This window comes from Camelus dromedarius, chromosome 2 (assembly GCF_036321535.1).
Source record: "Camelus dromedarius isolate mCamDro1 chromosome 2, mCamDro1.pat, whole genome shotgun sequence".
Classification (NCBI taxonomy): Eukaryota; Metazoa; Chordata; class Mammalia; order Artiodactyla; family Camelidae; genus Camelus; species Camelus dromedarius.
The window spans coordinates 83,466,505-83,479,659 of NC_087437.1; the positions used below are offsets into that span (position 1 = coordinate 83,466,505).

At 43.1% G+C, this 13,155-nt stretch overlaps 2 protein-coding genes across 9 annotated transcripts in view; one reads left to right on the plus strand and one right to left on the minus strand.

The window, feature by feature from the left end:
• Positions 1–8,364, plus strand: part of RIOX2 (ribosomal oxygenase 2) — a 29,389-nt gene extending 21,025 nt beyond the window's left edge. For 5 of the 8 annotated variants that reach the window (XM_064496218.1, XM_031457389.2, XM_031457381.2 and 2 more), the window contains 4 exons: positions 1,640–1,728; positions 2,950–3,036; positions 3,532–3,648; positions 4,794–4,877. In XM_064496218.1, the coding sequence (XP_064352288.1) occupies positions 1,640–1,728; positions 2,950–3,036; positions 3,532–3,648; positions 4,794–4,844 (344 nt within the window). In that variant the 3' untranslated portion in view covers positions 4,845–4,877. Of the gene's footprint in view, positions 1–1,639; positions 1,729–2,949; positions 3,037–3,531; positions 4,217–4,793; positions 4,878–6,364 lie in introns of those variants that run through there. The other 3 variants (XM_031457405.2, XM_031457414.2, XM_064496193.1) reach the window with 2 other exon arrangements.
• The window catches only part of CRYBG3 (crystallin beta-gamma domain containing 3), a 103,405-nt gene continuing 94,201 nt past the window's right edge, over positions 3,952–13,155 (minus strand). Inside the window, exons 19-22 of the mRNA XM_031445150.2 lie at positions 12,146–12,269; positions 7,563–7,721; positions 6,447–6,606; positions 3,952–5,700 (exon numbers count right to left, since the gene is read on the minus strand). Coding sequence (XP_031301010.2) covers positions 5,612–5,700; positions 6,447–6,606; positions 7,563–7,721; positions 12,146–12,269 — 532 coding nt within the window. The 3' untranslated portion in view covers positions 3,952–5,611. The remainder of the gene's footprint in view (positions 5,701–6,446; positions 6,607–7,562; positions 7,722–12,145; positions 12,270–13,155) is intronic.

Genomic DNA, 13,155 nt, shown 5'->3' on the forward strand with positions numbered 1-13,155 from the left:
GGATGTGAACATGGAAATAATCTTGTTGGAATTAACTCAGGGAGGGGATAAAATGTAGCGATCCTCAGGTGACCTGCCAGGAATGCCCATTTTCACAGATTCTCCCCAAGTCCCAGGTGACTTATTTTGTGACAAGTTGAGGCTACAGATGACATTGACAGACTTCTGGGTGGATCAGTGTCCTGGAGCAGAGGCCACCAACACCACAATCCTGTAGTCGGACACAGCTCAGCTTATTGATTTGTCATAACAGGGAAGACCACACACCACTGGGGACTGTGGGGGTATCTCAGTAAAAGGATGTTGGAAAGGATTTAGAGGACTTGGGTTTGAGTTAGGTGATTTTCAGGGAGGTTCAGGGACACAGGGCTTTGCTCTGGATTGGATGCTGTTGGGAAATGGGAGGGGTTCTGGGCTTGGGTCTCAGGTCAGGCTTCCGTGACAGCAGGGAGGAGGGGAGCGGGCTGAAGGGAGGGTTGGTAGAGGAGCAGCAGCACTCAGATCAACTAGGAGAGGGGCGAGTTCTGTCGCTTCTGTGGTTTGGATAGCGTTCTCGATTTTGTCTGAGTGTTGCACTGATGATGAAGTGGTCTTGATTTTGTCTTGATTGCTCAGTCGCAGAATTGCCTTGTTTAATGTCAGTGTTCTGTGCAGTGGCCTGTGTTTGTCGGGAGAACGTGGGGACACGGCCGTGGATGCCCAGCCGGCTCTCGGGCTGCTTCCCTCGTAGTCAGATAGAGGGAGACTTTCATTTTCACTGACTTTCATAAAAGCCTTATTCGTCACCAGTGGAGAACCACCAAGATACACGGTCTACCAGTCCCTTCTAACATGATTCTTTGGACATTTTTATTATAATCTCTGGGAGGAGTTTAAGTTTTGTTTTTGATAACATCTATTCAAAATATCACGTTTTCCCAGCATATGTTTTAATCTTCAGCAGAACAGTTTCCTGAGTGCCAGCTTATGGCCCAGGATGTTTGATCTCAGGTTCTCCTGTCTCAGCCCTCATAGTCTATAAAGTTGTGATCCCTCAACTCTTTCTGCAGCCAGATGACCCCGTAAGGCTAGTCTGTTTGCAGTGGCTGCTTTTTTCACCAAGTTAGATCCAATTTAGTTAAGAGCAGTGTTTTTCTGTGAGCTTTATTAGGTGGCTTTTGTGTGGCCTACATAGACTGAATAGTCTGCCATGGTCATGCAGCAAGTAATTGGTGGGGTGGTGCACCCTGAGCCCAGGAAGTCCTTTCATAGTCCATGTGTAGAGCAGGAAGGGGGAGAAGCCAGAGAAGTGAGTGTTCCGTGCAGAAGGCACGCTGGCCCTGTCTGTGCTGTGATGGTGTGTGCTCCCGGGGTACTAGTGACAGCTATTCAGTGAACTTCCCAATTTCTCTGGTTATTTATCTAACTGTGCATCTGTGTTCACTTTAAGAATGAGCTCCATTAAGGTATAAACTGTGCTTTTAGTATCGCTGTAAACTTGGGGGTAAGCAAACACTTGAGTTGGAGAGGGCGCCCCACGTGTGGCTTCAGCTGCAAATTGTTACTAAGTGTATTTTCTAAATAGTTGCCCCTGGGAACAAGCTTGAGCCTGCTGGTTCCCTCTTTTGAAGGCAGGTTTCTCTCTCTGTGGCTTTCCTAGGTGGACAGTTACCAAGGTTGGACAGCACAGTGAGACTGCAGTTTAGAGACCACGTTGTCCTCACTGTAGGACCGGATCCGGATCCATCTGTGAGTGTGCAAAGGGGAAGCGGGTTCCTCCCTTCTCAGGGCATTTCCATCACAGGCCCCAGGTTATCAGACTAACAGCACCCCTGCCCTCCTCCGTTGGGAGCCCATCTTCTCACAGCTCACCGCCGTCACTAGATCAGATTATTGCCCTTCTGGTTCCAAAGTTTCCTGCCTTTTGGGCATTTGAGGACTTGTCGTCACCCTCACAGAACCCTCCTCCTCCTTTCCCCTCATCAGTCTGGCCTCTGCCTCCTTTCGGGCCAGGTCGCCTTTGCTTAGACGGCTGCAGACCCCGTTCATGCGTCTCCCTCTCCCGGCCCTTCTCCTGTCTTGTATACAGTGCAGAGCTGTCTTTACATATGGTTTTGTTGATGTTTCTTCTAAAAAAAATCTCTAATCTATAGATCGTATCGAGGGGAATCTACATTCTCTAACCTACCCACCTAGCACGGCAGTTCCTAAAGCTGGCTGAATATAGTCAACTGGAAAATTTTTAGAAATTATAAATTCCTGGGCTTCATCTGGTCTATAATGTACACACAAAACCTCCCACCTCCCCATTAAACTGATAACCAGTCAATTTGAGACATTCTATGTCAGGCCAAGGTGTTTGATCCTCGTCTGAGAGGTGACAAGGAATGACTGAAGGTTCTGGAAGAGACAATAAACTGCACGGTGTAGGGCAGATGGAGAGGGAGGGGAAGTGGAGACCATTCCGAGGCTACTATAAAGAAATGGGAGTTTTTATAGATCCCACAGCTGCTGTTTCTCAGGAAGTAATATTTACTCCATGGTGTTCATAAGTTATCAGTTTATGTATACCTGGGAGTGTCAGGTTTTTCTGATGCAAAAAGAGTGCAGGTATGATTAAAGGAAGAGTATTTCATTAGAAAGCTGATATATAAATGGTTACTTTTTCATTAAATCAAGTTTCTGAAGATGCTCTGCTCTCTTAAAAAAAATGACTTAAGAGTGCTTATTTGCTACCTACAAATAGTAATCTGTGATGACGATAATGAAGTAATGTATATATCATATATTGTGTGTGAGCATATATATATCCTTATATAAGTAACTTTTTGCCAAAAGGATTCTTCAGCATTTAATAAATTTCCCTTGAGCACTGAGACTTTTTTCCTTGGTGTTGACCTATATTATTGGAAAACCCTCCTGGTATCCAAGTGATCATATTTTGGTGTTGACACTTTTTTTTTTTTTAAGGATGAAACTAGAGAAAAGGTCATTTACATCTATCATTCCTTAAAGAATAAAAGAGAGACACACATGATGGGAAGTGAGGAAACAGAGGTTTGTTCCAACCTAAAATGAATGTCTTTCCTGTGATTGGGTGGTGGCTGGGAAGAATCTGTTACCTTTGATTTATGGGTAATGTGCTTTCTTATGACTGCAGTGTGGACTTAACGTTTCACAGATGACCAGCCCTTGCACGGGGATGAGTCAGTCAGCCGTTTCTGGGATGTACATCCTCATATCCCAGCTTTTAAAGATACTGGCTGAGACCTGTAGCCTTGTAGGGAAAGTGCAGTGTGACAAATGTGAAGTTCAAGTGCCTGACGTTTCTCACTGTATAAATTAGCGTGCCTTCCATGAAGTCTGAGTTTTCATATGGGAATTGGCAACTTTTATAAGTTATCTAATTATACTTTTTGTAAATAGCTTATCTGTAACAAGGTTCATCCTTGTGAAAGGCATCAAAATGATGCTGTATTGAGAATTGTAGAAAATGCCACTTGAGTGACTAAAATAGAACCTTACTGGACTAAATGGTTTATCTCTTTTCAGTCTCATGGACTTCGCTTTCCTTTATCGCACTTGGATGCACTGAAGCAAATTTGGAGCAGTTCAGCTGTTTCTGTCAAGGACCTGAAACTTACTACGGATGAGGAAAAGCACAGCCTGGTAGTGTCCCTCTGGACAGAATGTTTAATCCAAGTAGTCTAGTGCCTTCACTTAGTCTTAAATATGTCTATAGCTACTTGATTTTAAGATATTTATATAGACACGTGATTCTACAGATATGTGGGCTTTGAGCCAAGGATGAGATGAATGTAATGTTCCTCACCCGTGTGTCTCACACCTGCATACCTTATAACACGAGACCTGCCCGATACAGGGGGTCAGTTGGCCATAAGTATTAACAGAGGCACATGGAAGAAAGAATACCAGATTACTTACTAAATGCCCCAGAAAGTGACAAAACCACACTTTCTGACAAGTTTATTTAATCCAGTGTGGTAGAAAAGGCACAGCTCTAATAAGTGTTTCATTTAAAATTAAATGTTACCTGGCTTTGTTCTTTGGAATAAACAGCTTCTTTAAAGAGCCTCACTGGCTCTGGAAAAATTTTAAACAATTAACATGAAGAAAAAGAAAATTTAACTTGGTTTTTTACAATGAAAATATACATACCTTCATGTATACACAAGCCCCCCTCCCCATTAAAATAAAGTTACTCCTATAACATAAATTTCATTAAATAATACTGCCTTACTAGTAAGAGGCCATTGCAGCTATGGGCATAAAGGGGTTTTTACAGATGTTGCTTGAAAGGTGACAAAAGAGCCTGAGATTGAAGGAAAAAAAAAGAAGCCCCAATAATATTTACATGGAAAGACCAAGTCTCTATAAAAAATACTCAAAATAGTGGGTCTTGAGTTAAAACAGCTCACTGTTATTTTATATTCTAAAGTGCATATAGGTTGATACTTTTTAAAAAATATCACTGGAGAATTTAATCTTTCTATATAAAAATAGGGCAGATGTTTTTCTGCTTTCTGGCAAAAGTTGGGGATGAAGGAAACTGTTGTCTCAATTTACGTTTAAAACCAACTGAGGAGGGCAAGGTGCTTGTGGATTGCATGGTGACTGGTGGTAACGATTACTTGTAACCAAGTCAAAGACGATGTCCTACCTGATTTTGCTTGAATGAAAGCTATTCCAAACGGGAGTAAAAAACATTTTGTCATTTTGTAAAGTAAAATGGTATATAAGTCAAGCTCAAATACCGCTTGGTTTTGAATGTTTGAAATTTTCTTTTACTTCAGGCGAAGAAAAATTTGATCTTTTACGTGGGTGACAGAGTCTTTATACCGTGAGGGCAGATCAGGGAGGTCTCTGCTCAGGGACAGGTAAGCCTTGGTTAGAGTCTTGTCACCCAGAAGGGTGTCTTTGTTAATACTGAGAGTGCCAGGATGGCTGCATATTATTTGTGCTTTTTTAGTTTGAAGGACTGAGCAAAGAGCAGCCACAGAAAACACTCCAGTAGTTGAGCCATTTTCCTTACAAAGCTGAGGCCCCTCCCTGGGGGCAGTGACAAGTGTGAATACTTACAGTGCTTCAGTTATAAAAAGCCTCAGTAGAGAACCTTGACTATTTATCTAATACAGCAGCTTAATAGGAAGGTTTATTAAATATGTTTTCAGATATTGCTAAAAAAGTATTCACCTTTTTAAAAGTCTGACTTGACCTATAGGACCCTGCTTCCCTGTGCCTGGCGCTCATACACGCGTCTGCTAGGGGGTTAACAGCTAACACAGGATGACAGCATCACCAGCGTCTGACAACAGTCAGGACTAGGATTCCTGTTCGGTGGAGAGGAGAGGAAACAGACCTCAGGAAACTTGCTCACCAAAGCTGGAGATCAGGTGGGAATACAATCTCCCAGAAATCAGAACACGCTCTTCAGAGGAACATGGAATGACTGGCAAGAATATTTTGAGCTTTTCTATGGTTAAGAGCCACAGTCTTGTAGTTGGGGAAGAAGTTCGCTCAGTGATCCAGGAGTGTGAGGGTGAGCAGCTTCCTTTCCACGGGACGTGGTCCCTGCTCCCTGTGCTGACTCTCAGGGAGGCTGCAGGGTCTCTCACAATATTTCAATGTCCCACTTCTGTGTTTCTTCTCCCTCCAGGGGCTGATTTACAATTACATGAGTTTTGTCGTAATAATTTCCTCCTAAAATAGAAATTCCAAAAGGAAAGATCGTTTGTTCACACAGGTGCATAACAATTTCAGTTTTCACGAGCTTTTGTTTACGTCATTTGTAAAGCAGAATCTGAGGTTAAACAGGCGTAGCTCTTCTTTACCTCAAATCGTACCTTATGACTCAGACTGAAAAACTAAGAGCTGTAATAGATGCTTGCATAACCTGTGTTCCTAACAATGGGCTTCTAAGAACATGGTGCTCTGACAGCACCCTGGCTCCAAGTCAGGTACTGGGTTTTTGTTTCTACACCAAAGGTGGCTATGACTAACCCAATTAGAGCAACAGCACTGAGTAATATTGGCCCTGACCTTGCTGAATTCAAAAACAAGTTTAAATGATACCTACCATGAATTTTAATTGAGGGCTTTTAAGGACTACACAATTCACAATAGAAAGTCAGAGGTGTTTCTTTAAGAAAAAGATGACATCTTATGGTTGATGATGCTTCAAACTTAGAATTGTTCTCAGAGATCATATAGTGATTGACAGCTTTACAACTGTACTGATGAACAAAGCCTGAGGCTTTTTCTGCTTGATCCGTATATAGCGCTAATTGTTTTGTTTGTTAAAATGGCATATCTCAACTTTTTCAAGCATAATTTAAAATGACTTAATATTTCTCTTATACACAAGGACTTCTTTTACTGAGGAGGGGGTTTGGAATGTAAAATGAATATTCAAGGACACAGAACACTGGGTTTCAGCACAGGCCCACCTTTAACGTCAAGGACAAGTTGATCACTGAGGTAGGAGCTGATGGTTCCATTTTTGTTCAGTCTCCACTTCTGCCTCAACTGCCCGTGTTCAGTCCATAGGGCGACTTTAGCTCCAGGTGTGTCCCGACCACCGATCACATCAAGACATGTGTTATTGGCCTAAAAGGGTCAAGAAATAAATGGGCAGAACTGTGTTGTTTGCTACAATCAGTTGGATTGGGTCCCTCTTCTTTCATGTGAACAAATCAGACATTCCATGTCTGTCTTATCTTAAAAAAACTATACAGCATAATTATAATCTCAGTCAACTTTTTGAGTCTTTATGGCTGAAGGGAGATGGTATGGAATTAATCTATAGAACTAGAGGTACTTGTTTTTAAAAGGACATCTGGATCTGACAACAGATGGTCAAGAAAAGTTTTGTTGAATTAGAATTAAATGTTGAGTCCCTGTTAGCTTATATGTATATGGTCGAGCCTGTTTTCCTGACAAAAACATCAGGTGATGTGCTAGATACTCAGACAATATCTACTTTTTTCTCATGCTTCAACAAAAATGAAAAGCACTTAAAAGAAGTAATTTACTGGTGATACAGTAAAACTGGTGTTCCATTCCCCACAGCATCAAAACTCAGTGGAAGGGTTGCACAAAAACAGACCTAAATTTTATTTTCTAAGCTTTCTTCAGAAACAGCAGCTTGCTGCTTCTATCACTGTATATTTTGACAATGAGAAGGCCTTACCATATCTGGAATCACAAAGACGGCCGATTTTATGGGCCACAGAGTGTGAGGAATGTCTCACAGAAGCACAGTGTCCAACTGGGTAGTGTCTTTTCTGATTGGTTTAAAAAAATCATTGAGGAATATCCACAGTATATTATAATCTTGCTTTGTACTTTAAAATGGAGAAACTTTTGATGTAGAAAATCTGGTTTCTGAGTCCATTTCACTTAAATGCTTCAGTAACATGTGTCAGTGTTATAATTATGCAACAGACTGTTTACAGGAAGTCGCGTTACCTTATGATGCCTTTTGATTAGGCAAGATTCTGGTTTCCAACAGAAAAAAATCCAAAGACCACAGAGTGGGGAACAGCGTCTGTGGGGCTGGTTACCTTGGATTTAAAGAGTCCTCGGCAGTAGTGCCAGATCTGAGTGTTCTTCCCACTGTATGGAGACAAGCACACAGAGGTCGCCCGTGTGTCAGCCACGTTCCCGGTGACGGTCAGGTACTCATCCTGGGCTCGGTTCTTTATCCTAATGTACACTGCAGGCTGTGGCGGGAGAAACAGAGCCATTTAGGAAAAAAAAACCTTTGAATCTGGAAGTCAGTCCTTCCAAAGGAAAGCTTGGAAGGGAAGTGAGAGGTGATGGAATTTAGCTGATTTATCAGTTTCACCCTTTAAGGAAATATGTCTAAATTAATATTTTCTATGGACAAAGCCTTAGCCCACTGAGCACACAGCTTAAATTGAACAATCTCTAGTGTATTTTTCTGAAGTATGCTGTTTTGGAAGCGTAAAAGGTGGTCATTTCATTCACTAGGACTCCATTATGGGCAAGGCAGTGGTGCAGAATTAGGGACTTGACGTGTCTTGTTTGGGATGCTGGGCTGGGAGCGGCAGGGGAGTAGGAATAAGGGCAAGGTGCTACCTACCTGTGTCTAACAACAACTCAGTAGAGACAGGACAATAATCAGACATACTGGCTTGAGCTGCGATTAAGTGCCAACTGACCGCTGTGGGTGGTGCTAAAAAACCCAGACGCTGAGGGCCCATGTAGCTCTGGTAATCTCTCTCTGTTTACATTTAGACTTTGTTGACTTTTATACTTCAAGGGAAGAACTCAGTCACAAGGGACTTCATCTCCTGGGCTTGGAATATATACAGGAAGTTTTCAAATAAAATGTTAAATCTAGGACTTGCCTCTAAGGATGAGTTATTATTTATTGAGATTTAGTGCATACTAAGCAGTGTGTTAAATGCTTTCTGGGCCACTGTGTCATCTATCAGAATTAGTGACCAGAACCACCCTTTAAGAAAGTACAATTATGACCCGCATTTTATAAATAAGGTTAACACAGATATGTAAAAGCCAGGTCTGTCTGCACCAAAACCCTCCCTCTTCACCCTGTTGCTCTAAGGCCAGTGCAGAAACATAACATACTAGTTACTCTTAGACACAGGGTATAAGAGACTGGTTCCAAAGGTGGCAGTGACGACGGGGACACAGCACATGACTGAAGCTGCACAGAACCAGGACTTGGACTCCTGGCTTAATGTAATAAAATACAGGATGCCCAACATCCCTGCCTTGGGTCAGGTGTTAGCATCCTGACTGAAACCTCGCTAAACAGTAATAACACGTAGCCTGTTATTTAATGAGGGAGCACTGTCACTCGGGGAGACCTAAGTGCCAGGGACCTGCAACAAGGTATCAGGGTGAGGCTGCCTGTGAATATTCTGTTTTGAAACTTACGATGGATAGACACGAGGCCAGCTGAATTTTGGTAAACTGCTGTCATGTTTAGGCTTCCTAAGGAAATAAACGTTCTGACCACTTAAGTGAATGAAAGGACACTTTTTTTTAAATCTGGTAACTTAAAGCAGGTGCAAGAGGCCTCTCGTAGGCAAAATGTTTTACATGTTTCACACCACTACTTCCACATGCATAAGGCAACAGTAAGGACTTACATGTCTCTAATTCGTAAGTCTGTAAATCACATAATCCTTTAAGTCTCCCACTGCAATTATTAATTCTTGAGGCTTCAGGACATCCTTTACTACAGTGTCCTTACCTTGTACACGCAAGGAAACAGGTGTGACCTTCACAGAGGACAGCGTTCCAATTATGTTAGGACCAAACATCACAGTTTTAATCAATTAACTCAAGCAAGGTACTAATTACCCTTATTACACACTTGTAGTCTGACTCCTCTGTAATTATACATTCAAACACTGATACGCATTACAAGTGCCTTAGTGACTTCCTAATTCCCAGCCTCAGAGAGGATCACGTGTTAATTACTCCTGAATTTCTAAACAAGAAATATGAACTAAAGCAGTGCCAACAGCCTTACCAACGAGGAAATATGACTCATAATACTGTTTTAGAAACCCAGAATCCCTTTGCTGGGTTTCAGAGCTGTGGCCGAAATAAACAAAGGGAGAATAATCTATTAGAAAATTTTGAAATTAAATGATTCCTATTCTGGTTAAACATTTAAAGTACAATGTAAGGAGAGTAACAGACATGCTGGCAATGGTCAAAAAACGTCTATGGAAAAGGAGAGGCTACTGTTCTAAATCTCCTTTATCTCAGGACCCAGGACAATAGGCAGAGACATCCTTACCAGCAAGGAACCCCCTTTCAAAAGTGAGGTAAATATTCTCAGCCTCCAACTTGGTTTCTAAAGTTTCTAACAACATGGGATTAAGCATTATTAAATAGTTGGTAAAAGTTAAACTGAAATCCCACTTTGGCCCTGATTTTCACCCCCAAGGCTTTTGGGGTGGAGTGTTACCCATCCTCCCATGTGACACGAGTGAGGGATGAGCAAGATATGCAGGTCAGGGGAGGCTGTACCACACACTCCGCCAGAAAAGTGCACTGAAGTCTGGTATCCCTCAGATGAGCATCTCTGGTTTTCAAGGGACATCATGAATAATCTTTCAAAATAAATGTGTTACTGTGGTAACACCACAGCCAGATGCTGTGCCAGGCTCTTTAATCCTCACAGTGATACTGAGAGGTAAGCGATGTGATCATGGTTTCACCAGTGAGGATCTGAAGTGCCAAGAAATGAAGAGACTACCTGACTGACTGACTACTGCTTCACTTCTGAGGGGCAGAGCTAGGGTTTGAACCAACAGAACCAGAGCGGTGGAGGTGAGCATAGTGTGCACACATGCACATGTCTCTGTGTGAGAGAGACAGAGAGAGGGAGGGAGAGAAGGGGGCAGCAAGACCAATTAGGGTAATTTCTTTTACTGGCTACCGTGTATTTGCCACTTCATGCATCACATCTAGCCTCAGAGCCTCAGCATTTATAACCACTATGCTACCCTCAGCTCAGGGCCTGAGCTATATGGTGCCACCCTGTAAATGTTTGTCTTACAAATGTTTGTCTTATTTTGCAGGAAAGTAGGGTGTGGTTGTTTAAGAACACAGATTTTAGAGCATTTAAGATGTGGGTTCAAATCCTTGTTCTGACACTTGGATGACTTGCCAATTTGCTTTCTCTCTCTCAGCCTTATTTTTCCTTCCAGAAAATGGGAATACAGTTGACCTCTGAACAACGTGGAGGTTGGGGCATCAATCATGCAGTTGAAAATCTGAGTATAACTTACAGTTGTACCCCGTATTCTCAGTTCTGCATGTGCGGATTCAGCCAACCCAGGCAGATCATTTTTGTAGTGCTGTAGTATTTACTGGAAAAATCTGCACATAAATGGACCCGCGCAGTTCAAACCCATGTTGTTCAAGGGTCAACAGTAATAACTCCCACCTTAAAGGACTATTGTTGGAATCAAGTGAGAAAGCATTTCTAAAGGGATGAGATAAGTCCAAATGGCACATCCATGGGCCATGGCGCCCCAGCAGCCTAGCCTGGGTTCCCACCCTCCACGGAACCTCCTATCAAACTTCCTTCCTCAAAATCAGGCACTGCCTGTGGCTTTTAGATGACCATACACTGTTTTGCATTTTATATTACTGCTCTGAGCTACGTGTGTTTTACCCAACAAAAATGTAAGCTCCGATAAGGCAGAAACCATGTCTAGCCTTACATATCGTCCATAATTTGTTGCATAATGTCAGACATTCATTTACCCACTTACACATTCATTCCTTCATGAGACAAATAGGCCCTCAGTTCCCACAATGTGCCAGACGTGGTGACGGGCACCAGGTGCAGAGCAGCGAGCACACGTGCACAGTCCATGCCTCGCAGCAGAGGGAGAAAGCGCCCAGCCCAACAACTACTGCTTACTGGCCGCACGCAGTATCTTGTAGAAAAGGAACCTGGTCTTTAGGGATCTGATTTCCACTGGGAGAGGGTGAAAGACGCATCCTGGAGGACCCGACACTTGAGCTGGACTTAGAGGAGTGAGAACTGACCAAAGAATGAGGGACGAAACTTGCAGACAGAGGGCACGGCCTGTGCTAGCATGGGAAAGCACCCTGTGCCGATGCAGGTGACAGAGACGGTGAGAGACGAGGCTGGAGGGGCCGGGGGAGCCAGATCACAGAGGCCACGTTGCAGAGATTAGACTGCACCCCACGTGCAGTGGGAAGCTTTTGAATAGAAGACTGACAAGCAGTAGGTGTGCAATAAATATCCCGTTAATTAGATGCCAGGATCCTTCCTGAGTATTATGTAAGTGGAGGGGAGAAGTCAGATACTTAGGAAGTAAAACTTAGTGCACTCTCAGAGCTCATTTTTGTTTCTGCTGCTTGCCACAGAGCTTAAGACACTTATTTTTCCAAGAAAAGACAAGTTCAATACGACTTTGGACACAAAGCTAAAACCCTATGCTGACCTTAGGTACAATTTTATAAAGATCCTCATCCTAATCCGATCCCCCTGGAACATAAATGGCAAGCTGAATTAAACAGTCCATGGTTCAGATGCTGTGGTTTATGACATTTCTACTAGGAAATCAAGTTATTTGGGGACTTCTGTTTCTTTTCTCCTTACCTGCTTCATAGGACGGAGAGAGCCGATTGTTTTCCATCCACTGAACGCTGTCCAGTTTGGGATCTCGTTAGGCTTGAGTAGGATTTGTCTTCCTAGGAAATTGGGTCCTTCATAAGCTATCCACCTATATGAGAACAAGAAGAAATGGGATGCTTAAAACAGAAAGCAATTTCTAATCAAAAAATACCTGCTACTATACCATATAGGGCTCATTCTGTAAAACTTCTAAGTTTGTAGATTCTTCTTTTAGGAAAAACAATGTTTTAAGAGTGTATTTTAAGGGAAAATGCAGGAAAAAGCAGGGAGGACTAGGAGAAAGCCCACTGGGCCAGGGCGCCGAAGATTTAGATTCCAGTCAGGGTTCTGGTTTCCTTACTTCCAAAACAAGGTTCCCTCCAGCTCTACAATCCCGTGTTCCTTTGATAATGCCAAGTTTTTTCCATAATGTAACATTCAAGGGTAGACTGTAACCCCTCCCCATCACCCAGGTAAGAGACACCAGCTTCCTGTCCCACTCTCAGGCTCATCGTCCCTCATCCTCAGCAGCTTCTCTGGGCGGCTCCAGCCACCTCTCCAGGCACACCTCCTTCCACAACTTCTCCAGGAGAGGACTAATTAAAATTATCTATAGAGATCCTGTCTGAACTCTTCCTTCAAGGTCTCCAAAGCAACTTGTTCTCAGTACCCTGGGGACCTTCACTGTGCACCAAGTCGGAAAATGTATAAAAGTGTGCAGGCCCTGGAGGTGAGTATCCGGAGCCCTACTCAGTGGCACACAGTCAGCCCGTTGCTTTCCAGGCTGGCCTTGGCTGCTCTTATACCACAACAGCATGTGGAACAGTTGTGACAGAGGCAGGACGGCCAACAGACTGAAAAGACCATCTGGCCTTTTCTTGAAAAAGTTTGCCGAGCCCAGCCCAAGGTGGTTATCAAGCTGGACAGCTAAGGAGAATCTGGTGGGGCTGCCAGGAGGCTCTGAAATTCTCAGCAGGACTCCAGGTCACCCGCAA